The 27,145-nt window shown below is 46.3% G+C and overlaps 1 protein-coding gene, 1 non-coding gene and 1 pseudogene across 2 annotated transcripts; all 3 read right to left on the bottom strand.

Moving 5' to 3' along the window:
* Positions 1–247: 247 nt before the first annotated feature.
* LOC136518784 (uncharacterized) lies at positions 248–1,150 on the bottom strand (the record flags this gene model as incomplete). The annotated part of the gene is made up of 2 exons (XM_066512474.1): positions 248–925; positions 1,019–1,150. Coding segments are annotated over 2 exons (660 nt in total), but the record flags the coding sequence as incomplete, so codon positions are not given.
* Positions 1,151–2,648: 1,498 nt separating this feature from the next.
* Positions 2,649–2,721, bottom strand: TRNAF-GAA (transfer RNA phenylalanine (anticodon GAA)). The gene has a single exon. It is a non-coding gene; the product is annotated as a tRNA-Phe (tRNA).
* A 1,238-nt stretch (positions 2,722–3,959) lies between these two features.
* On the bottom strand, positions 3,960–25,746 carry LOC136518847 (disease resistance protein RGA2-like; annotated as a pseudogene).
* Between the last annotated feature and the right edge of the window lie 1,399 nt (positions 25,747–27,145).

The raw sequence follows: 27,145 nt of genomic DNA, 5'->3' as shown, positions 1-27,145 counted from the left end.
CATATAGGAAAAGAATAAATGTACATAATGTCAAATAAGGAAAGCACAAATATCACAAATATACTTGTGAATGAAACATAGCATTTTGATAATTGAAGAGTGGCAATAATAATCAATAAATTTGATACACAAGCTTCACAAATCTGACCACATTGTCAACATACTTAAAAAACAAAAAAAATGTAAACACCTTGCACGCCTCACATTAGCTCAACAAATCCATACAATAGGGGTCTAAGTTCACATGTCCAGGTTCATAAATATGCATCCATTACCAGGTTCATAAACATAAACACATGAAGGTTCATACATAGGGGGTCTAAGTTCATATTACAGAATAGCAGGTTCATCGTACACACATCAGTTGCACTACATTAGAGTTCATAGAGCATATGCCTTACATAGTGCAAGGCGAACCGAGCTTGTCCTCTAGTGAGGCCTTGTTTGCTGGAGCAACATGAGGTGTCATGGTGCCAGTCCATGATTCCTTTACCTTCAGACTTTGCTCTAGATCAGGATGATTATCATCAGAAATGGTTGACTTTGAAACAGGTCTGGCAAGATTATTCAACTGGTCAATGCTAGAAGCTGTCTTCATTTGGGTTTTTGATGTTGGGCACCTTGATGAGCATGCTTTTGTTTTTGGCAATGGTGTCAAGTGAAACAACTGCTTTCCGCTCTCGACCATACAAGATCCAGTGTGCCATGAGACAAGTGGTGAAGGTGAGACAATCATGTCGGCCTCAGTAAAGTTGCTACAAGGTGACTCTACTGGATCTGTATCAGGTAGCTTGCTGCTGCCGCTGATCAACATGCCATTCCCTTTTGCAGCAGTATTTAGGCACGTCCCCGATGTGTTTTTTGAGATAGCTTCGGTTTCCACCGGACCAGTCTCTAGTGCTTGCTTCAGTCTGGAAGACCATTGCTGTTTACAAAGAAAAAGCATGATGGTAAAGAGAACTGCAATACCAGGGGCTCATACATAGAGGATAATGAGAGATTTGATTACAGTACACACCTTGAAGGAAGCCTTAGTGGCTGTTAAGAAGCCATTGAATGATTCTATCTCTTGTGTTGCTCTTTTGGACAGAGTTTCGCATTTAAGGGCATCAGAGACCAATTTGTCAACATGACAAACAAAAAGAATGTGAAAACATTAGAAGAGTATGTTTATGTTACACAGACAGAAAAACTAACTGTTCAAAATAATTTTTAAGTATATATAGTCCTTCATACTGGAACTAATTCAGGATCAGTGAGCCACTAGTTGTTTGTGCACAAACAAATGAGTTACATTCCAGTTTAGGAACTGAAAGATATTCTGTTTTTTCGCCTTATTTTATAACTGCAATATTCCAATTGCTGGTCACAAATTGAGTAGACAATAAACAGATAAGCTCTACAAAAACATATCAACATAATCAGTAAGGAGGTTTCTTAAGCACTACATTTCTGAAACTAATATGAAACTAACTACAAGTACACAAGTATTCAAACACATCACCACAAACTCGTCAACCCAAATCGACAATAACGCAGGTAAACACGAATACCAATCTAATTTGACCAGATAGTTAAAGGACGCACGCAGCAAGTACCAAAGGAGATGAAGATCGGAGAGCTAGGGTTCTGATTGGAGGGGGGTCGACCTGGGAGATGATGCCCGCGAGGTCGGTGCGGGCGAAGAGGAGGGGGTCAAGCGCCGCGTCGACCTCGGCGGCGGTCGCCTACGCGGCAGGGGTGGCGGGGGCGGCGGGAGGAGCGGGCTTGAGGGATTCTAGCGCCGGTCTCGCCTTGTTGCCGGAGAGGACGCTGAGCGGGCGTCGCGGCGTCATCGAGTTGGCTTCGAGGCTCTTCTGCATAGTAGTACACAAGTAGTCAAGCACATCACCACGCATTTGCCAACCCAAATTGCGAATAGTGCAGGCAAGCGCAAATACCAGTCTAATTTGACCAGATAGTTCGATCGACAATCAATTTTATTAAAGGACGCACAGGTTCCGGCATCACGAAATCACCAAGTACCAAAGCAGATGAACAGAGAGCTAGGGTTCCGAGTGGATGGGGGTCGACCTGGGAGACGATGCCCGCGAGGTCCGTGCGGGCGAGCGCCGCGTCGACCTCGGCGGCGGTCGCCCGGGCGGCGGGAGGAGGGGGCTTACCGACCAGGGATTCCAGCGCGGGGCACGCCTTGTTGCCGGAGTGGATGGTGAGCGGGCGCCGCCGCGCCGTCGAGTTGGCTCCTCAGCCCCATCCTCATCTCCTCCGGCTTCCGTATAGGGTTTTTTTTTTCACACGAAAGAGAAGACTGACGGGGGAAGAAGGGGAGCGAGCGTGCGAGTTTCGCCCGTAGCGACTACCGAGCAGGTGGGTGCGGCCAAATTAAATAGAGGGGTATTTTGGTATTTGTCAAAAAAAAACTGACATATTAAGGAAGTCAACAAACGGATGGACAACTAAAATGAACGGAAGTGTCATATACGGAAGAAATTTTCAAGTTGATGCTAGATAAAGAAGTTCAAAATTTTCAGTGCCAAATATGAAAAGAGTGATTTGTTTCAGTGCCAAATACAGAATTCTAAAAAAAAAAGAGAGAATGAATAAGAAAGAAAAAATAAAAAGAAGAAAAGAAAAAAACTAAAACAGAATGCGGTGAGCGTGGATCGAACACGCGACCTTCAGATCTTCAGTCTGACGCTCTCCCAACTGAGCTATCCCCGCTTTTGTGCTTTGTTTGTATAGTTTTGTTGGTATCAATTAATTTATCGGCGACTTACACTGTATAACCAAGCTGTGCTGTGTTCCAAACAGAAGCAGTGTGTCCCGGCCCAGGGCTCAATCCTGGGTGATGAGGTCCTTCCTCTGACTGAGACAACCCAATGTCCAAAACCATGCCGTGGATTTGCCTGACGCCGGAGCACTGCAGGTCTGAACACTGACCGCCGCTAGCACCTTGGATAGTATTATAGTACGTTTTTACTTGCTCATCCGTCATCCCTACAAGGGACGTGTATTTGGTGCTGTGTTCAGTCTTTTTTTTTTTTTTTTTTTGCTATCTGGATCATGAATCAAAATGATGGCACCACCAACAGCACTACAAGAGTTAAAGGAGCATGGCCTGGTTATTAAGTAGCTTGTAGTTGTAATTCAGAGCTGCACTGAATCACTGATGCACAGTTCAAAAAAGTCCATTTTGCTTTCTTTCTTTTTTGAAAAATAAAAACTTTATCCTCACCTATCATATGGTGCTGTTTTCTGGATAAACACGTTGCAAGTTTCAATATTTTTGTCGACGACTGATCATAATTCGATATTGCAAAGGTGCGCCATTAATTATATTGCGGCTACATGAATTCCGCATAGTCAAGCTAACTAGTACCTTGAAGAGTTTGAGTTTGGTGTCAATCCAATAGCTACAAATTCTGTCTTGCGATTGTGCAGAACTGATGTCCCTTCACTAGTGTTGCACCTAACAGCCATTGTAGAGAATGCACTCTGCTTTCACAGGTTTCCGTCAACACTCAACAGCCATTTGCAGTCTGAATTCCAAAACTCATCCATGCGTTGGACCGTTCCTTGCGATTGGTGCTGCTCGCTGTAGAGGTTTATAGCAGAGAAATAAATGAGTTGCTTCAATCCCATCCCCATTATGTCTACTGGTTAGCAAGAAAGCAAGATGATTGAGGATAACATTATTTACACCAACTCTTTTGATTACGGAAAGTGCATTCTATATATATTGTAGTCCCTTCTGTAGTCAACAAAGTAAACAATAAACACCCTCGGGAAGAAAATACTAATAGGCTCCTTTCAGTCATATGACAACAGAACCTCTACTACCACGCTGCTTTCAGAACGGCCGACAAGGCCAATCAGGAAAACCGTATTCAACATTCAGCAAAATGAGCACTTGAGCAACGAGGACAAGGTTTACAAGTGAAACAAAACCCTGTGCAGAATCAGAGAACCTGTCACAAGAAACATCAGGTTTTTGAGGCTACAGAGTGAAAAGAACAACACTTTTGACACTTTTGGCATTGGCTTCTCGCCCCTGGGCCGTGGTCAACAATAAGCCTTGTAATTTGTAGCAGGTCTCCTAGGAGAAACAGGGAAGTGCTTTCAACACTTCCTCGAACAGCTTGTAACAGTATGATACTCCTATAGATTGTGACGACGGTCAGTGCAGCCATGGTGTCAGCTTGAATGCCTGCAAATAGACTGCTTACTTTAGCATGACACAATAATGTATGTAAACCATGAAGATAACAAGATCTGTTGTAGAATTATACCTTGCGAGGCGATGTGGCTAAACCTGTTGTGCTGGTAGGAACGTGTGCTTAACAAGCCACCCAGTAATCAGTTCACATATTCATCATCAATTATTACCTTTAGCTTCCTAGTTGCTAGCGTTCTGCATTGCTCGGTTAGCAGCTCACTGCACTCGCAGATCTCCAGTTCTTCCAGGGAAGGTGGGAGGCCCCTTTCTGGCAGCCTTCAGATATTCGGGCAATAACCGATCGCCAACCTCTTGAGAGAGAGAAAGCTATGCAGACCCACAGGAAGATCCGAGAGTTCGTAGTAACGTTCAAATCGGAGCTGTTGCAGGGACACGAGAAGCTGGAGCGCTGCCTCTTGCTCGCATGTTAGTCCTGCCATGTCGATAAGTGCATATTCGTCCACGAGCTTGTGGGGTATTAACCCCTATATCCTTACGGTTAGGCTTGGGCCGACTCAGTCTAAGGGGTCCGGTCCACTTAAAGACGACGCGCGGCTCGACCGATCTGCTCGGAGTCCCGCGCAAGAAGTCAAGACAGACTTGGAGATCAAGCAAGATCCTGGTCGGTTATAATAGCAATCCTTATCAGACCACCTATGGCAATTTTAACCGGTTAGGATTAGTTTCCAGATCTGTAACCCTGCCCCCAGACTATATAAGGCGGGCAGGGGACCCCTCTAAAAAACATCTCTCATTGACATACAGCAATACAATCAGACGCAGGACGTAGGTATTACGCCTTTACGGTGGCCGAACCTGGATAAAATTTCGTGTTTGTCTTGCGTCACCATCTTGTTTGTAGCTTGCGCATCTGTCTACCGATAATCTACTACCTTGGGCATACCCCTAGGTAGATTGCCGACCATATTTCGTTGATAGTGGCGCGCCAGGTAGGGGGTATGCGTACTGCTCTCCAGGCGAACAAGATGGTTATCATCCCCGGTTCCATGGCCACGCCGAACGGTCTCACGTTCACTATCGGCCAGATCACCTGGACCACTGACTCCGACGACTTCATCGCCATGACCCTGGAGGAGGCGCAGGTTCAATCTGCGTCGACCACTGCTTCACCTGCATCGGCTACGGCTCCGACCACGGTGGATCTGGCTCCAACCACACCAGCATCGTCTTCAGCCACGCCGACAACCCGTCGTCCACTTCCTCGCTACAAAGGGAGGCAGATCGACAACACCGACCTGCTCGACTCCATCGATCGGGTCGGCACCAAACTTGCCGAAACCCTAGCTCTGGTAAGTTCGATTCGAAGTCAACCCAATGAGCAGGTAACTACTACCCACAACAGATCTACCCGACCGGCTCGGGCCAGTCGTCCTGCACGACTCGGTACGGATCTTGTGGTCACATCTACTCCTGAAGGGCGCTCTGTTCGTCGCCGGCCAGCCCCCGCGATGGGTCTCCGGCTCTCCGAGTGCGAAGCCTCGATGGAGAACCACCAGGCCCAGTCCTACAGCCTGCGCCACTTTGTCAACATGGTCCGGATTGGGGATTATCAAGAAGGATTAGTCCACACAGTTCAAGAATGTGGCTCAAGCTCCTCGTCCGGCATCGCATCTAATGCCTCCGTCCACACCGAGCTCCAGCATCATGACGATGAGGACGTTGAATACGATCTGGATATCCTAGACCACGCCCTGGGATTTCCACGATTCCCATCCTTCCCACCAAGGCGAGGAGACTTGATCAATGTTGTCAGTAATGACGAACCACCGGCTGTCGGCGAAACAAAATAAGAAAGGCTAGCACGCGAAGCACACAATATTAACCGGTTTAATCGCCGACAAATCGAAGCCGAGGCAGAAGAGGAGGCCCGACGCATAAAGGTCCAGCCACGTGACCTTAACAATGCCTTTGACAGGGTGGGGGACAAGCAGGTCTTCAGGACTCCAAGCGCCAACGTAGCTGTTGCTATGGCGACAATGCAACGACTACCTAATACTCCAGAAACTCAGGTAGTTCGTGATGATATACAAGCTTACCTGACGGCTGCTATGGCCCAGACCGCAGAGATTGTAAATCAAGCTCGGGCTCCATCCGTCTCAGTCGAATCAAGCCACAGCCGCCAGTACTCAAGTCGCTCACAGCCACCCAACCAATGTGGCTCGCGCAACAACGACCCATCAGACAACCGTCAAGGCAGAAACGGTGGCCATGATGGTGGTCGGGATGACAACCGCCGTCGGGATGACAACCGCCGCGACTACCGGGACAACAACCGCCGAGACAACCACGATAATCGCCGCGATAACCACGGTCGCAGGGTCAATCAGGGTGGCAATCGGGATCGCCGTGATGGCAATAACGATCTCCGCCATTACCTCGGAGAACGCGATCTGCGCGATCGCATTAACCAAAGAGCCAACGATCATGCATCCCACGAAAGCTATCGCCGTATGGAATATGATACTGCCCACGGCCCTCCGGGTTTGAAGCAGTTTACTCCGTACCTTCGCCAAGTCATATGGCCCAATAACTTCAAGCTCAAAAAACTTCAGAAGTACGACGGCAAGGAGAACCCCGAATTATGGGTCATGCTCTACGAAACCGCGTGCAGATCAGCCATGGCTGATGAGCACATCATGTCTAATTACTTCCCAGTTGCTGTCGGCCATGCAGGCCACCAATGGCTGGTCAGCTTGCCGGCGAACTACTTTGATTCTTGGCAAGAGCTCAAGCAAGCTTTCATCGACAACTTCATTGCTACTTGCGAGCAACCCGGCAACAAATATGATCTGCAGCGGATTCGAGATCGGAAAGATGAGCCACTACGCGAGTACGTCCGACGTTTCTCGGAGATGCGCATCAAGGTCCCGTCAATCTCCGACAACGAGGCAATTGAGGTTTTCATCACTGGTCTTCGCTTCCACGATGCCCTACGGGACAAGCTCCTCCACAAGAGACCTGAATCAGTCATAGCGCTCCTGGCCACTGCCAAGAAATATGCGGATGCTGACGATGCTAAAAAGATAATCATCGAAGAAGCGGCAAGGGTTCCACGCTCCGACCACCCTCCACACCGCGACGACTACCGCGACAACCGTGGTCGGAACGACAATTTTGATCGCCGCAACCAGCGCAACGACCCCCGCGACCACCGCGACCAGCGTAATCAGCGGCGTAATCGCCGTGACGATTACAGGGGCAAGCATGCTCGGGAAGACGATGGCGAGGTCAACACCGTTAAGAAAGGTGGCGGACGTCGCAACAACGAAGAAGACTACGCCAAAGCATTGAAAGGACCTTGCCAGCTCCACCCAAAGTCGAACCATACCATGGAGAATTACCGCGTTCTTAAGTCTATCTACATGCGTCGACAGGCTCCGGATACGTCCGACAAGCCTAACGACGCAGGGGAACAGCACAACGAGGTCAACGATGATGAAGACGCAGATCCCCGTCACAAGTACGTCAAGCCAACCGATCGCGTCCACACCATCATTGGAGGCAAAGTGTCCATCGAGACCAAACGAGAACGCAAGTTGCTCGCCCGCGCTTGCTTGAACGTGGCCAACGCCGACAACCTCATCGCCGATCCATGGCTCCCTCCTTGGTCTCACCGCAAGATCTCCTTCAGCAGAATGGACCAATGGGCAGCAGTACCTGAGCTAGGACGTTTTCCTCTGGTCCTCGATCCTTGTATCAACAGGGTCCAGTTCGACAGAGCGCTGGTTGACGGCAGCAGTTCCATCAATATACTGTTCAAGAATAGTTTGCCAGCCCTGAAGATAACCCAGGCTGATCTCAAGCCATACGAGGCATAGTTCTGGGGTGTTCTCCCTGGACAGAGCTCTACTCCTCTCGGGTAGATCACGCTACCTGTGCAATTTGGTACTCCAGACCACTTCCGCGCTGACAACGTCAACTTCGTGGTCGCCGACTTCGAAGGCACCTACCATGCTATCATTGGTCGACCAGCGCTCACCAAGTTCATGGCCATACCTCACTACAGGTATTTGGTGCTCAAGATGCCTACTGAGAAGGGGGTTCTAACTCTCAGGGGAAACGTGTACGCAGCTTACACCTGCGAGGACGATAGCTTCAAAATAGCAGAGGCTCATGACCTCTCTATTCGCATGGCCGAGGCCATGCTCGACGCCAAGAAGACCCCAGCCGACCACCTAGAGATCCCAGAGCTCGAGGCCCCATGCAAGAATGTCAAGTCCAAAGAGCATAAAGCGATCCGGCTGGTCGACGATGATCCCAGCAAAATGGCCCTTATCGGGGCCAACCTAGATCCTAAATAGGAAGACGCGCTCGTCAGGTTCTTGAGGAGCAACGTGAGCGTGCTCGCATGGAAACCCACTGACATGCCCGGTGTACCTCGGAACTTGATCGAGCACTCCTTAAATGTCGACGGCAAGGCCAAACCTATCAAGCAGAAGCTACGATGGTTCGCTCACGACAAAAAGGAGGCTATTAGGGTAGAAGTTACATGGCTTTTGGCAGCCGAATTTATCAAAGAAGTGTATCATCCGGAGTAGTTAGCCAACCCAGTTCTTGTACGCAAAAAGAATAATGAATAGAGAATGTGCGTTGATTACACTGATCTCAACAAACACTGCCCTAAAGACCCCTTCGACTTACCTCACATAGACGAGGTCGTAGATTCAACTGTCGGTTGTGAGTTGCTGTCCTTTCTCGATTGCTACTCTCGTTATCACCAGATCGCTCTAAAAAAAGACGACTAGATCAAGACATCCTTCATCACGCCCTTCGGCGCTTACTGCTACACGACCATGTTGTTTGGGCTCAAGAACACTGGGGCTACCTACTAACGCGCCATACAGGCCTGCCTCAACGACGAGATAAAAGACGACCTCGTCGAGGCTTATGTTGACGACGTAGTTGTTAAAACCAAGGAAGCGTACACCCTTGTCAATGACCTCCAACACACCTTTGCAGCCCTCAATACATTCCAATGGAAATTAAACCCAAAGAAGTGCAGCTTTGGTGTTCCTTCTGGTATACTGCTTGGCAACGTCGTCAGTCATGACGGCATACACCCTAACCCGGAGAAAGTCAAAGCTATCTTGGACATGAAGCCGCCCAAAAAGGTGAAGGATGTTTAGAAACTTACCGGATGCATGGCTGCCCTCAGCCGTTTCATATCAAGATTGAGCGAAAAAGGACTACCGTTTTTAAGCTGCTCAAAGCATCCGAGAAGTTTGAGTGGTCGGAGGAAGCAGACGCTGCCTTCACACAACTGAAACAATACCTTACATCACCTCCGGTCCTCACTGCTCCCAGAGAAGACAAAACCCTCCTGCTTTACATTGCGGCAACAAATCGGGTGGTCTCCACTACCATGGTGGTCAAGCGCGATGAGCCCTGCCACGTCTATAAGGTACAGCGACCAATCTATTTCATCAGTGAGGTACTCAATGAATCCAAGACCAGGTACCCACAGATTCAGAAACTGATCTACGCCATACTGATAATATCCTGAAAGTTGAAACACTACTTCGACGGATATCGTGTGGTGGTCATGACCGAGTACCCTCTGGGAGACATAATTCGCAACAAGGATGCGAATGGGCGCATCGTCAAATGGGCAATAGAGCTATGCCCTTTCTCCTTAGAATTTGCAAGCCGTACTACAATCAAGTCTCAGGCACTTGTCGATTTCATCGTCGAGTGGACAAACTTAAGCACACCTGCTTCTCAGGGGCCCGACGAGTATTGGAAGATGTACTTCAACGGCTCTCTCAACATCGACGGCGCAGGAGCAGGAGTCCTCTTCGTGTCTCCATCCAAGGAGCAGCTTCGATACGTCCTCAGGATTTATTTCCCGGCGTCTAATAACGCCACCGAGTATGAAGCATGCTTACATAGTCTGCGCATTGCGGTCGAGCTTGGTGTCAAATGTCTCTATGTCTACGGAGACTCGGCTCTGGTCATCAACCAACTCAACAAGGACTAGGATACGACCAGCGAAAAAATGGATGCATACTGCAAAGCGATCAGAAAGCTGGAAGGCAAGTTCTATGGCATCAAGTACACACATGTGGTCTGGGACAAAAATCAAGCAGCGGATGCGCTGTCAAAGTTAGGATCATCCCGAGCCAAAGTCCCACATGGCGTATTTGTTCAAGACCTGCTCACGCCTTCCATCAAAGAAGATGATCCTGCGGTCGACAAGCCTCCAGACCAGCTATTGGTGGCTACGGTTCCAGCGTTTAACACCACCAAACCACCTCCGACCACTAAGGAGCCTGACTGGAGAGTACCTTTCATCAAGTACCTGACAGATGGTAGCGGTTACACCGATCGGACAGAAAACGAACGCTTGATGCGTCGTAGTAAGCAGTATCTGCTCGTCGATGGCAAATTGTGGCGCAAGAACGCAAAGGAGGAAATCTTGATAAAGTGTAAAACCCAGGAGGATGGTGAACGTCTCCTGGACCAAATCCACTCTGGCTCCTGTGGCAACCACGCGGCCTCGAGAACACTGGTTGGCAAGGCTTTCTGAGCAGGATTCTATCAGCCGTCAGCCGTAGCTGATGCAGAGAAGCTAGTCCGCTATTGTGAAGGTTGTCAGTTCTTCGCCAAGAGGATCCACGTACTAGCACATGAGATTCAGACAATACCAACCTCTTGGCCCTTTGCATGCTGGGGACTGGATATGATCGGGCCTTTCAAATCGGCCCCTGGGAAATTTACATGCGTCTTTGTGTTGATCGATAAATTTTCCAAGTGGATAGAGTACATGCCTCTGGTACAGGCATCTTCAGAAAAGGCTATCTGTTCATCGACCGGGTCATCCACCGCTTCGGCATACCTAATAGCATCATCACTGATATGGGTACTCAGTTCACCGGGAACGCTTTTTGGGACTTCTGCGATGAAAGGGGCATAGTAGTAAAATACGTCTCGGTGGCGCACCCTAGAGCTAATGGACAGGTCGAGCGGGCAAATGGTATGATCTTGGATGCACTTAAGAAGAGGATGTACAGAGAAAACAACAAAGCTCCTGGAAGATGGCTCAAAGAGTTACCAGCCGTGGTCTGGGGCCTCAGAACCTAGCCCAGTCGCAATACCGGCGTATCACCATACTTTATGGTTTACGGCGCTGAGGCAGTGCTCCCAGCAGATATGGCCTTCAGATCCGCACGGGTAGAGAACTTCAACGAAGACAAGGCCAATGAAGTACGGGAGCTAGAAGTGAATAGTGCAGAAGAGAAGCGGCTCGATTCTTGTGTACGTACAACCAAATACCTTGCTGTTTTGCGCAGGTACTACAACAAGAACGTTAAGGAGCGGTTCTTCGTAGTTGGGGACCTGGTCCTGAAGTGGAAGACGAATCAGGCTGGCGTCTATAAACTTGCAACCCCATGGGAAGGGCCCTTCATGATCAAGGAGGTTACGTGGCCAACATCTTACAGGTTAGCTCACCTGGACGGTACAGACGTACCCAATTCATGGCACATCGACAAGCTTAGGCGTTTCTATGCTTAATTACTAAGATATGTACTCCTCTTGTATTTTCGATTTAATTCAATAAAGCTATTATGATTTCTCCGACCACTATAATGTGTCACTTCGAAGTCCATTGTTAATCTAACTCAACTAGTTAAAACCGACCACCATCCCTTCTCGGGTTTTCAGAGTAGGCCCTGTCTCCGGTTCCTCCCAACGCGTGCATGGGATCTGCTCTCTACGCTACGGGTGATCGGCAGGTGCTCTCTGGTTTGACTTGTGTGTGTCTACGTGTGTACAGGCTCCGCACCTCACACTCCGACCATAAGACAAACCAGGGCCATACAAACCTTTCAGGATGACGTGTCGACTAAACTGGTACAACTAAATAGAACGCTAACATGTTCTCACTTAGTTACACCAACACGATATTCAAGCTTAAATAAGTTTTCTACAAAACAAATAAGCTTATGCAGATATACAGTTACGTTATTAGAAGCTTGCCTGAAAGGGTTCAAGTTTACAATAACACAACTACATCTTCTTCCACAGCTATAGCCTATACTATTGGCTGGTCGGGTCACGTGGCACCTGCTGCTCGCTGGGCCTGACATCGTGCTCGAGTCTTGGGGACTCTTGTACTGGTCGAGCTGAAGAAGATGGCCCCACCGATGCCTGGCTGGTCGAGACCGCAGGCTTCACCGGTTGGCTTAAAAATGACGGCCCTTATAGCTGACTTGTTGATGGCGTACCCTGTACAGGTGCTGTCCCGCCTCCACACAGGTTAATGTCGCCAATTATTTTTGTCGACAAGTCTAGCTGGGTCATCCGAAGCTCCTCAGCCTTGTCTGGATCTACCTCCTTCGGGTATCCAGCTTCCAGACGCTTGAGATCAATCAAGGGGTAGTGAGCACGTACCGTGCTTAGCACATGTGTGCCTATGTACTCACCTGCCTCCTTCACGAACTCTTGGAACCATCCCCATGCCTTTCAGCATCTATCGACCAGTCCAAGTTGTGGTGTCCTTGGCACGTCCTCTGTAAGCGCTGGATCGATGAGGTTGAGGATCGGCAAAATGCCCGTTGCCACCTCCTGGCACCGGTTTTTCCATGTGTCCCAATCCTTGGTGATCTCTTGGCACTGCGCCTTTCAGTCGTCACGGTCTTTTATCACGGCCTCCAGATGCTTCTTGGCATTGACTTTTAAAACTGGAAACCGCACAAGCTATTAAAACGTCATACCACGACAAGATAAGGCGGGCAACAAAAGTGAGCAAAGGGGTTCAGAAAACTTACTTTTCAGTTCCTCTTTCATCTTAGTCATGTGGTCCCGGAGCTGCGACTGGTCGTGCGCCAGTTTTCTGTTATCCTCCTTCAGGCGATCACACTCCATGACCGCACGACTATTCTCCTCTCGGAGACGGACCACTTCGGCTTCTAAGCCAGCACTACAGCTGTTACTACCAACAACGCAACAACACTTGTCATGCACTCGTTGTGATAAAGTGACTACTTACTTGTTCTTTCCTGCTCTTTGTTACTGAGCTGGACAACCAGGTTTTGGTTCTAAGACTTTTGCTCTGTCCTCTCATGATTGGTGGCTTCAAGTTGGTGGCGCAAGCGTTCCACTTCCATCGTTAGCTCTTTATTGCTTGCAGTGATCCCCTCAATCTGGTCGAAGCATTTCTTACAGTACCTTGCGGTCTTCATTAAGTCCTGTGCGTAAAAAGATAAGTAAGAAAGTTTGACTAGACAACAAAATCAGGTGGTGAAGCAAAGTATACCTGGACCTCCGTCGCTAGTCGTTTCGCCGCTCGTTCAACTTTCTTCGTCTCTTCAGCCTCTGGGATTTCCTCATGAACAACCCATTGGTCGTTCCGCCAACACGACATATACACATGTTATCGCTTGTCCTGTGGATGGCCCAGGACCTCCTCCACTTCATCCTCTTCGGGCTCTTCTTCGGGTATCGGTGCTGGTCTGGAGTTAGCGGCTTCTGCGATCACTATGGCCTTCCCACGGGCTATAGCATCGACAAACGTGCTCTGTACTCTCGCCTCTGGCCGCTGCTCCTCAGTCTATTCCGTTATCCTTGGTGCTGAGGTGTTGCCCTCAGCAGGGTTAGTGCTCGGAGCACTCATGCTCGGCTCGGCTCTTCCCTCGACCCCCTACTCGGGGACTGTTGCCTGACTGTTTGTTTGCTGAGGCCCCAATGGATCTTCTGCTATGGGGTCCTTGATGGCCGGCTGCTGGGCAGTCTGCTCTGAACTTACTGGCGGAGCCACGCCGCTCCCAACTAGCTGGTCCAGATTTTCGGTGGACGCCGACCTAGTACATCTGATATACGTTTAGAAGGCAATCATATTCAATGCAAATTGTTGCCTTACATCAAGGTTACAAATACTTACATGTTGGAGGCGTGGAAGGATGTGGTGAAGGCGCGTCTCTTCAGCCGTGCTTGCTCCATGTGCTGTGCGGGTGACTCCTGGTCCTCCTCTACATCCAGCACTGTCGCTGGGCCCTGGTGCTCGACCCCTCCGCTGCTTGTCCTTCGCGCTGTAGTGGTCGGCGATGTAGGTCCCACCGGCACGGAGGAGGCACCCTGCTCCAACGACTCTAGTTGCCTCCTCCTCTTTCGAGGGACGAGTCGGAAGATGTTTGCATCCTCTCCCTCCTCTGTGTCATTGTCTAACAAAGTAAAGATCACCTGACAACGCTTGCTGTCCGCCAGCCGCTTACCAGCAGCTTTGGCTGCTGCCTCCTCTCCAACTCTGAGCACAGCCTAGTCGATGTCCTCGACCCCGACGCTGGTCTGGGTGGTTGGGTCAGCAACTTGCGGCCAATCTACACTAGGGGGTGGCGACACAAACACTATCGCTCTATCCCGACCATTAATCTGGGAAACAAATAGGAGATAACACAGTAAGTTTCTACTACAATATAAGACTACGGGTACAAGGCAAGATGAGTTACCTTCGGGGGAGGTCAGGCGAGCTTGAAAGCGTGCTCGATGTCGCTCAATCTAACATAATTTGGATCAGCTAAGTTAAATAGCTCTCCAATTCTGGCTCTGACTTCGTTCTTCTCAAGTGCCTCCTGCCTCGTCCTTGTCGGGTCTGCGCTACCTTGGTACTCATAGCCAAGATGTACCCTCCTCTGGCAGGGCTGGATTCGTCGACTGATGAAGCTCCTGACCACGCTTGGACCATCCAGTTTCTTCTACGGGATCATCCCAAATATTTCTGGAATCTGTTCTAGGTGCTCGGGTTTCTCTGACCAGCTTGTCTTCTTCTTCGAAATGAATCCCACGTCGCACAGTGTGATCGTGTTCGGCTCTTCGTGGATGTAGAACCATTTCTTGTACCAGTCGTCAAGCGACGTGTTCCATGGGCAGTGCAGGTACTGGGGCTTCATTCCATCATGGAGGTTGAGGTACACACCTCTGGCTATCTTCGAGCCACCGCTTCCTTTCTTCCGCAGACAGAAAAGATGGCAAAAAAATCGAAATGGGGCTGGAAGCCGCCATATGCTTCGCAAAGATGAATGAAGGTGGCGACAAGGAGGATTGAGTTGGGATGCAGATTGCAAATCCCAATCTCGTAGTACATGTGGTAGAACCTCCTAAGAAATCAGGCTCACATGCACCTATCGTTGTCTTGACAGACCTCGGATAGCGTACACGAGTTCCCAACAACTCAATAGGTCTGTCGGGTGTCCTCGGGAAACCCGAATCATCCACGATTCTCTTTTGAAATAGGATCCCAATCACAGACATTGCAAATTACAACAGTTTATTCAAATATATACATCAGAGTAAAAGATAGCGGAAGTCTTAAGATAACATAGTTTACAAACCAGTTGTTTTCAAACTTATAATACCATAAGTGTCATACAACCATAGTAGCGGGATAATATTACATTAACATTATTTATTTCACACAAACTAGTGCCTTGTCCAAAGGCCATTCATCATTCCTCATCATCATCAACTTAAAACACGGACATGCAGCAGGGACCAAAATAAGCCTACGCATGTGACTCACTTGCAACAAGGGTTAACAAACCCTGAGTACGAAAGTACTCAACAAGGCTGACCCGACGTAAAAGGGGGTGAAGGACTTTAGAGATGCAGGTGTTGGGTCAAGGTAAGGATATAGCAAGATTCAAAAGTTCTTTGCTAAAAGCTTACTATTCTTGATTCTATTTTTCAAGTTTTACCCCTAAGTACTTTAGTTCATTATCTCAAACTTAAGTGTTCATAACCCATATTCTAATCTTTCTCATTCCATTCCTTTTTCTCATGTTTTAGTAATTCACCAGTCCTACATTACTTCTGTAATGAAATGAGTCTCCATATCCACGGAGCACCGGCAATTCAAATTGATTCAAGTCCCAGCTGAGGATTCCTTATCACACGACATATGTAGAACTTAATCTTGCATATATCAACCTCGCTACCGGATCCTCCTATACTAAGCCATCTCCACGCCACCCGAGAGCACAGCACACCTCAAATCCGACCACATTCCAGCCATGAGGGTACATGCTACTCCCACCATTTCTCCACTCCTAGTGCGTGGGCATTCGTCTTAGTATCGGATTAGCCGAAGTAGGCTTACCGGAGTATGTGACTAGTACTACAAAGTGTCTCGTTCAGAAGATCCACAATGAGTGGCCTTTAAGCGACATAGTCGGCAACATTACCCAACATTCAAGATAAGTCACCCGACTAGTCTCTAGTTCATTCTACCTTCTTTCTTTCTTTGGCCAGTATGCCATCTTTGATTGTATCAAAACTTTTTCTTTGAAAGCCTACCATAAAGCATACTAAGCATTCTACGCCTTTGTAAATAAAATCATCTTCAAGGATGGTAAACAATTAACAAGGTAGGCAATGCATCAAGTAGGTAACATTTGAATAAATCAACTTAATGCAATAGGTAACATAGGTGATAAACTTTTCAAAGTAAACAAGGTAAGGGTTTAATGCATAAACCGGGGCTTGCCTTCGTTGACGATTTCGGGTTCGGATCAGTACCACAATTATCAAACCCCGTGACAACCGGGGATTCTTCCACAACTTGCTCAACTAGAATCGGTTCACTCTCAGATTCTACACGAAATAATAGCATATGCTTCAACATGATGATAATGTAAACATGATGCTTTCATGGTGCATGAAATATAACAACACCTTGAATACAACTTTCCTTCATGGTACAGTTACAAGCCAAACTAACCAAACCATATTCGTAACGGATGTGACCACGCCAGCACCGACCACTTCGGCGAGCTCTCCGACCACTTTGGTGAACTCTCCGACCACTACGGCGAACTCTCCGACTACTACGGCGAACTCTCCGACCACTACTACGAATTCTCCGACCACTACTACGAACTCTCCAACCAGACTGATCTTGAAACCCTACTGGTCACAAAACATGACCAAAACAAGATCAAACACTAACCAAACACTTAGGGTTTGCTTTTATTTATTTTTGAATTAATTTGGAAATAAGCTCAAAAAATGAACTTGTTCCAAATGACCTCAAAATTTTATGTAAGCTTCCTCATGACAAATTAGTGTACCAAAACAAATTTCATAATTTTTGAAATTATACAGTGGCCTACAAAAATCATGGAAATTGCATTTATCAATTAATGGACTGAATATTTGAACATTAAAAATTTATTCAAATTTCAAGTTTCATATTTTTAAACCATACTAGAACATGTACAGAAGCTACACACAAATTTTCAGAATTTTTGGAGCTATGATTATTTTCCTACAAATTCCCAAAGATTCAGCACTATTCAAAATCAGAAAATATCAAAACCTTACTGTTCTTCTCTTTCTTTCTCATTGACAACCCGGCCCCACTCGTCAGTGACACATAACAGGACACGGCGGCGCTGCCATCACTGGCCGGCCCAAAACGCGCCGACGGCGAGTCTCCGGCGAGGCAGACCGCACCTAAATGATCTACACTATCCTACGAATCCATCCCAGTCCTTAGAACGATAGTAGGCGCACCGGAGGGAGCTCCACGCCGGCCATGGCGGCGCGGGCACGACGGCGCACGGCGTAACCCCGGCAACGATGCATTAGAGTCTAAAGCGAAGCGAGCATCACGTTCAGCAGCTCACCACGATCACGCCGGTGTGCTTGGTGAAGACGGAGATGGGCTGGAACGTCCTGGCCACGGCGAGGTCGATGGTGGCGGAGCTCCGGCCGGTCTCGAGGAAGAACGCATTGCACCGGGTGATTCCGGCCAACACAAGCGATGCAAGCAAGCCGCAGAGGAGCGCAAGGCCAAGGCGATCGCGTTGGCGTAGCTGGGCACGACGGACGCGGCTCGACGGTGGCTACGGCGAGTGGCGGAGCTGACTGGCTGCGGAGCAGAGCAGAGGGGAAAACGGAGAGCGACGGCGGCGGTTGCTGCTACTTATAGGCGGGAAGGAGACGCCCGGCGTCGACAGCGCACGAACGACTCGCCACGGTACCGGCTGCATGTCAACGCGCGAGGAAGTGGCGCAAATCGATCGGCGGTGACAACTGTGTGGCGCCGGCGGCAAGCAGATAGGTGGCGCTCGGCTGATTTTCAATTTTGAAGTATTTACAGAATTGCCACTGCGTTAATTTTGCAAATTACTCACAAATTTTCTAAAGAAGTTGAAAATCTCCAAAAATGAAAGTTGCTCAACTTTTCAAACTCTACAACTTTACTTCAAGGAATATTTTCAAATTCTGCCTCCATTTTGAAATTTGAATTTGGGGTGCATTTAAGCATTTGAATCCTTTCAAAATTACTCCAAATTTTATATGTAAACTTGAAAAACTTTGAATACCAAAGTTGATCCTTATAAAATAATCTTCAACTTTGCTTTTTGCCTCAACCCCAAATTCCACATGGATATTGAATTAGTCAAAAGGGGCAAAAAGGACCTTTATGATTTGAATTTGAATTCAAATTTGATTTGTTTACCTTTTTACTTTAACTTTGATTTTTGACCAGTAACATGGCCCATTAGGGTTATTTGAGTCAAATGACACATGGTCTCACATGATCACATGAAATTTGACCCTTGTGGTCATGATCTTTATTTAGGGTTTTGAATCACATCACATAAAATAACAACATTATGAAATAAAGCTTATTTAGTGAATGCATTCAAAATTTTCTACTTTATGAATGCTTTGCAATGCATATGATGACATGTCAAGTTTTAGTGCTAGGTCAAAACACCGGAGGTGTTACAGTACAGACAAAGCCCCTGAAGGAAAGGATGTACCGGAACCCCAAATCCCCGCTTAAAGAAGTCTTCGAACACCACGATCTCACCTAGTTGTGGATCGGGGTACCCTTCGCCCTCCAGCGCACGCCATCCTACGAGCTCCTTGTTGTGGAGTACTCCCATGGCGACGAGGTCTTCAATGGTCTGCTCGTTGCTTCTCGATTTCCACCACTCCTTCGCCATGACTCCTGCTTTCTTCTATGCGTCACTTTTCGCCATGAATCTGGCCTTGCTGATGAACGAGGAAACTGTGAAGGGTTGATTGGTGGTGATTTCGGAGATATTAGAGTTGGTAAGAGGAAGAAGAAGGCTGCGGCTGCGAATGGTAATGGGGTTCAGTAAAAAGTAACCTCCAATTCTATACTGTATTTAACCACGAGTTCTGCCGTTTCGTCTGCCCGAGATTCTTGGGAGACGTGCGCACGCACCGCCGATTGTTGTTTTCACAGCCTCGAGATCTATGCCAATATTGTGCCTCTTCGTTATAAGTGTATGCGCCTCTTCGTTACCAGTGTGAGAGGGCCCACACTGACGCACCTACTTACAGGTGCCATGCAATAGTTTGCTTGAAAAGATAAGAAGGCAGTATGACGTGCTATACCCATCTACTTTTTTGACCAGACGTGTCAGATTGGATTTGACAGAGCAAGTAAATAAAAAATACACAAAATAATAGTATAAGTGGCATATGGTTTTTTGCCGCACTTCTCGTGCTCAGGGGCTGTTCAGACTACCGTCGTGCTCGGGGACTGTCCAGACCACCATTGTGCTCGGGGACTGTCCAGACCACCATTGTGCTCGGGGACTGTCCAGACCACCGTTGTGCTCGGGGACTGTCCAGACCACTGTAGTGCTCGAGGCCTGTCCAGACCACCATTGTGCACTGGGATTGTCCAGACCACTATCGTGCTCGGGGACTGTTCCGACCACTCTCCGAACATTGCTCGGAGATAGTTCTCCTCGGCTACATGTGATTTGTACTCATATACAGTCGAGAGGCATTTATTTGGACCTTGCTACACGGCTGATACCTCGCCTTCCAGCAAGCTCGGGGACTACATCGGTACGATGCACCTATCGGTGCATCTCATATCGCTTGTATTATGATTGGATTTTCAACTTAATTGTGAATTCTTTTTAGACCCTGGCACCACGTGCCTGCGTCACCTACTACCAGGCTCGAGGACTAAGTGGGCACACTTCACCTTGCGGTGAATGTGTTTATTTTATCGACTCCTACGCTCTGACTGTTGGCCATAACAGCTACTGTACAAGGGTTACTTACATTTCTTTTCAGAAATACAAGTGGGCACACTTGATCAAGAAAGAAATCTTTTTCTTTTTTCTTTAGAGCACCATGCATTCTTCGGACAACCGGAATCTTTGGCTATAATCGTGGTTCATTGCTCTCTGTGCGGATCAAAATACTAGCATATTTGCTTGGTCGATATTTCAACCAGTTGGAGATGATGTGAAGACAGACTGCATTAGCCGAAGAAGATCAAACGGCGTGTCGCAACATAATACATGGTGCTCGGGGACTAGCTGTGGGGGTATTAACCCCTATACCCTTACGGCTAGGCTTGGGCCGGCCCAGTCCAAGGGGTCCGGTCCACTGAAAGACGACGCGAGGCTCGACCGATCTGCTCGGAGTCCCGCGCAAGGAGTCAAGACAGACTTGGAGATCAAGCAAGATCCTGGTCGGTTAGAATAGGAATTCTTATCAGGCCACCTATGTCAATTGTAACCGGTTAGGATTAGTTTCCAGATCTGTAACCCTGCCACCCAGACTATATAAGGCGGGCAGGGGACCTCTCTAAAAAATATCTCTCATTGACATACAACAATACAATCAGACGCAGGACGTAGGTATTACGCCTTTACGGCGGCCAAACCTGGATAAAATCTCGTGTCTGTCTTGCATCACCATCTTGTTTGTAGCTTGCGCATCTGTCTGCCGATAATCTACTACCTTGGGCATACCCCTAGATAGACTGTCAACCATATTTTGTCGACAGAGCTTCAGGCATTGGAGAGAGGTGAGGTGCTTGCAGAATGCTGTGGTAAGAAATGACGGGTCGTCGATCCGAAGTCTTTCCAATCGAGGGCACAGCTCATAACCCTGCATCTGTATACTTCCAAATACCTGAGACTGCGGAGGGACCGGACACCCTCTAGTGCGTCTAGCGATTTGCAACATCGAATTGTCAGCTCTTCCAGTGCTGTGCAGGAATGCAACTGTAGAGATTTCAATGCATCATTTTCCGACACTTCTAGTACTTTGAGGCGGGTCAGATCTCCCAGAAAGCAGGGCTGCAACGTTTCTAGGGAAGCATCATGGATATCCAGTATGCCAAGTGAACACTGGAGAAGCCATCTTCCGTTTGCCTGGTCATCGATTTCGTCTTCACGCACCAAGGACGATATCAGCTCGGGGCATTCAACAATTCTTAGCTTCTCAAGGGAGGTGAATCCAGAGAAGCATTCCTTGTTCCCCAGAAACTTTAGCTTGCAAAATGCAATGGACATCTTCTTGAGAGAGGGTATGAGGTTAGATGGAATCCGCAGGAGTTTGTTAGGACATGGCCTTGTCGATGCGCCATCTTGATATGGATTTCCTTGTGACAAAGCACGTGGAGCCGAGGTGAGATTTGATAAACTATTCTCCTTTCCTTCTATTGATAGCCCTGTTATCTGCCCACAACTCACTAGATGCAATTCCTCTAGGGCTCGCACATGTTGGAGTATCAAAGATAACCACTTCCCGGTCATTCCACAATACTGAATGCTGAGACGCTTGAGAGATGGGAGGGCATCAAAATCTGCGGCTGCCATGTCTTCATGGGTACACGCTGATGGAACATCGGTAGAGAAAAAATTTTCGCAGCGCTTTATTTTCAACCTCTTCAAGCAGACGAGTTGCTTAAAACCTTCGAGTGAAATAGAAGATAATTTTTTGCAGCGCACTATTTTCAATCGAGTTATGGTCCTCAGGTTGTGAAATGACAAAATTTTGTCATCCAGGAACTCAATGGAAGATGGGTCACCATAAAATCCAATTTTCACTTCCCCATTTGATGATCCCTCCATTGTTGGAAGTGTTGAAACATCTGTGATCGATAATTTACAAAAGCTACTTGATGGTGGTAGAGGATTCGATACCACTAAATAAGGACTCATGGATGGTCAGCTCACTAATATTTGGCAACCATGACTTCTGGTCGATTTCAAAATTTTCACAGTTCTCAAATAGGGGAAAGGCCTTCAGTACCCGGCATCTCCTGATCTCCAGTACCCTCAAACTTGAGTTCAAGTCCCTCACTGAATTAGAGAAACATGTTTCCAACTTTGGCATATCAATCAACACCAGCTCCTCTAACGAAGGAATTAGCAACTCTGTTACTTTTGGCATATTCCTTAACTTCAACTTTGTAAGAGATGATAGACTTTCTAGAGATGGGATTATTTGCCATCCTTTACAATCCTCTAGATGGATCATCTGGAAGCTAGCAGATCTAGCTGGGGTGCAAGCTCCTTTTATCAGAACAAGATGCCTCATGCTGATGAGATCACTCATATCATGAACAAGTGCTTGGCACCCGGCATCTAATATTTCAAGGTGGTAAAACTTGCTTAGAGATATAGGCAAAGATTCACTTTTGCCTTTGTTCTCAAGTTTTAGGTAGCGAAGATGGGTACAATTTACCAAATTGGAGATAAAGGTATGGAAGGACTTGAACTGGACGAATAAAGAATCATAGCGCCCAACTAAGATCACCGTCCTCAATCTCCTTAATGAAGAAGCTATACTTTGCAAATTTTCTTCAAACTTCACGTTACCAACTATGTTCTCACATTCATCTATATGGTACACCAAATCAGTTTGAATTGACAAATGGCGCACAGTTGGTAGCACTTCTTTGCACTCTAAACCATCTATAGTTGCAAACTCGGTCCTTGAAACCAGTCTCGCAAATTCATGCATCATACCACACATAACATAGCATTGTTGTAGAATGGAGTCATCTTTTGTTCCAACGGAGTCATCTTTTGTTCCAACCTGCTCAAAGAAACATGAGTTGACCAAAGCATTGAGATAATCCCATCCTGTCTCAATAGATTTCACAAATCCCGATGATATCCACATGGAAACCAAACCATCAATATGAAATTGATGGTCACTAGGGAATATAGAACATGCCAAGAAACACTGTTGTAAATGGTAGGGCAGATGATAATAGATATTCTTCAAAGCAGTCACGATGCCTCCACGGAGTTGCAGAGATTCCCAAATACCATTCTTAATGATGTTTTCCAATGGTCAAGAGTAGGCTTCTCTCTTAACATTTCCACTGCACTTTTCGCTGCTAATGGGTTTCCCTTTAACTTTGCACATATTTGTACGCCGGTGTCTAGATGCTCTTTATAATTGTTATCACCAAATGCACAAGCTCTAAACAACTGCAAAAAAATCATAATTTCCTAGAGCTCTTAATTCAACTGGTTTGATTGTACCCAACCTTTTTGCAATAGACAAATTTCTAGTTGTCACAATAATCACATTGCCGTTTGTGCAACTTGATCCCAATGCATCCAATAGATCTTCCCATTGGGAATTATCCATGCAGTCGTAGACATCATCTAGAACTAGGAGAAACCTTTTGGACAGACATGCCATATGTTTCTTTAAGACCTCTAGAACCTTCGAGTAGTTGCTTACTCCTTCATAACTTTCTCTTTTGCGAGATCCTTCATGACTAGCCAGAGTAACAATGTCTAAGATCTCCCTTGTCACTCTTACTTCGTCAAAGATGTTGGACACCCAAACCCATATCCGCTCAAATTTTCTTTCAACATGTGGATCATTGTATACAAGCTTAGCTAAAGCTGTCTTCCCAACTCCTAGAGTACCTACAATAGGTAGCACAGTTATGTTGTCCGACTTAGTAGCTTTGATCGCTTTTATGATTTTGGCTTTCTCCACACCCCTTCCATATACCTTTCCAGGAAGAGAGCTTTATGTTCTTACTCGTGTATCTGAGTTGTTAATCTGATACTGATAAGACCTTGCAATAGTCCTTGAGATACTCAATCACATCGCCTCGGATGCTTCTTAACTCAAGAACTATTTCCTGGATCCTTTTCAAAAATTCAGCCTTGTCCCAGAGGTGTGTGGTTGTAGCTACATTGTACTCAATTCTCATCCTTTTTCTACCGTCTGAATCATTGGTCGAAATTGTGGCACCATTTTGTACACTGTTGCCAACAGTACAATAGGAAAAGGATCGTGTGTTAGTCGTCAGGGCTATGATGTTCTGGTGTTGAGTATTTTCTGTGTTTTAATCTGTGCCTATGTAAGGTTTTTAGGCCTGGTTTCCCTTATAAACTAGGCCAATTCTATTCTTCTTAATTAAAAGGCAAAGCTCCTGCTATTACTTTCAAAAAAATAGGAAAAGGATCACAGGTTGGTCATCAGAAATTTATTACCATAATTTGAAGTTGCACTGGTTGTCATAGTTTCAGTTTGCTTTCCTATAATAATAAAAACCTGTACGCATATATTAAGGTGTTGGCTCCAATGTTTTTTTTTAAGAATGAAGGCGTTGCAATGATCATTATTTTTGCCCATCATAGTTGGATACAATGCAGAGCTTGAAGGTAAGTACCTTGGAGGGTTCAGCGTCTCTTCAATTGCTGAACGTTTTTTGTTGCAACTTTTGAGATGCTTGTGCAAAGCTGATGTCCCGTGACCCCATGTAAGCTCTCTGCCGCAGTGATTGCACCTCGCTTTTGCAGGCTCTCTGTTAACAGATGGTATAATCTGAAAGTAGTCCCGCATCTCGGATCGGTTTTTGCGGCCGCTACTATTCAGCGTACCAGTATTGTTGGCCGATGCATCTGCTTGCCCTTCTCGATCTCTATCTCCATCTCCAACCATTCCTTCCGGTTCAGTAGCAGGAGCAAGCATAACTGATAGAGAACGGAGAAAGTAGTGAGGACAGGTCAAGCGTCGCATTTATCATCACAATTTACTAAAGAAAAAAAAACTGTGGAGAATCACAGATCAAGGATCAATGTATACCAGAAGTATTGGCCGATGCATCTACTTGCTCTGCTCCATCTCCAACTATGCCTTCCGATCCAATAGCAGGAGAAATCATAACTGAGAGAGAAAGGAGAAAGAACGTGTCATGAGGATTATCACAATCTACTTAAGGAAAAAATTGTAAAAGAAAATCACAAACCATAAGGATCGATGTATACATACCTCCTTTGACCTGGTCCTCCTGGAGCCTGCAATAGTCGAGCTCATCCACCACGTCGTCGGCGTCGTACATGAGCTGCTTGACACGAGCGAGGGAGCGAGCAAGCGGCTTGTTCCCGACCGCCCTTCCATTGATACCATTAACCACCGTCTCCATCCTCTCGACCTCAGATTTGAGTTCCTCGATGGCAGCAGTGAGGCCCACTTGACGAAGCCAATCGGCAAGTTTTCCTGGTTGAAGAGTTTCCAGGATGGTTTGCGCTAGCCATATAATCGCACCCACCACAGCGGTCGCCTCTCCTGCCTCCAGCAGATCTTGCCGAGACATTGTTCTTGACTATTGAGCGATGGCCAGCGGAGGAGGAAGCAAGAGAGGGTAGCCAAAGCAGGGAAGAATCAGAGGAGCATGCCGACGCATGCCGGCCAGGATTCTCTGACTTGCTGCAGTAAAGTCACATGTGACTTTCCATCACCTGGATGCCATCTGTTTCCCATCCAACGGTTGGAAAGCTCTTCACTTTATTAGTGCTAGCCAGGATGCAAATAACAGCCCATCCAAAGTCTAGGGCCTGCTGGTATTAAAGCCGGCTGATAAGCCGGTCTTGATTGATTTGTTGTGAGAGAAAAATACTATAGATTCTAGCTGATAAGCCGGTTGATAAGTTCAAGTGATCAGGGATAGTTGGCAGATTTTTCTTTTTTCTGTGCGGTTTATCTTTTCAAAACTTTTACATATGAGCTTGGATAAATATAAAATTTATAAGAAAATTGCGGTCTTAAAAAATATATAACTATAGTATATGAACTTTTCATTTAAAATCATTTTATGTGAATAAATTGCCTCAAATTATCTACCATTACCAGAAAATTATATTTTTTATATAATCTCGGATGTAGATAAAATTTAAAATAATCCTACTTCTCAATAATATCTATAACCTTTTAGTTTCATAATATATTGATCAACAAATATTTTTGTAACGTCCTGAAAAGTTATTCAAAATCACCCATACTCAAAATTATTTCAAAATTTATTTCGAAAACTATAAATCATTTTAGCTCTATTTTAATCTTCTTTTCAACTCATGTCTACCTCATATATCCGTCCCGGTCCTCTCACCCAGACATATATCCTACATACTGTAGCAACAGTAACCTACTTGTGGCAAAAGTGTACAACCAATAACAGAATGTATAGTCTATCTAGATAGTCGTGTCTGCGGTCTCGGACGAGTAAGATTATTTTACAAATTTTATCTTCATCCGTGATTATTTAAAAAAATATAACTTTTGAAGTGCTATGTAACGGTAGTTAATTTGAGGCAATTTCACACAAAACGATTTTAAATGGAAAGGTCATATACTAATAGATGATAATGACTATAAAATAGCAAGAGAGGGTAATAGCTAGGGTAAAGATGAAAATCAAATGCTTCTGAAATGGTTTCATCTGGATGTAACTCTTCTCTTAGAAGATATGAGCAAATCACTAAAACAGTCCATTTTGTGGCAAGTATCTAATAACTCTAAGCTATATGCATATTTAATTGTTTATAATGTGGAACCATACATTCGTTGATGTCTCGTCATCCCATTTGTTTATCTGAGCACCTTGTCATTTTGTTACTGCATAGAAGACTATCTCGCAATTAAATTGCAGTAACCTTTTGTAATTAGCATCTTGAACTGAAACTGCTGTGGCAAGGCAGTTTCTTGACTGCTAGCAAAACTAAATGTTTTTTTATCATTCAAATTTTTTATATCTAATTAGAACATTTTCTGATTGATGGGCAACAATGAAAGGACCATGGCAAGGCAGATTATTTATCCATGTGCATAAACTTTGCATGGCTGTTGCAGGCGTGGTGGACCAGT

Source organism: Miscanthus floridulus, chromosome 17 (genome assembly GCF_019320115.1).
Source record: "Miscanthus floridulus cultivar M001 chromosome 17, ASM1932011v1, whole genome shotgun sequence".
NCBI classification, from domain to species: Eukaryota; Viridiplantae; Streptophyta; class Magnoliopsida; order Poales; family Poaceae; genus Miscanthus; species Miscanthus floridulus.
This window is presented reverse-complemented; position numbering and strand designations above follow the sequence as displayed.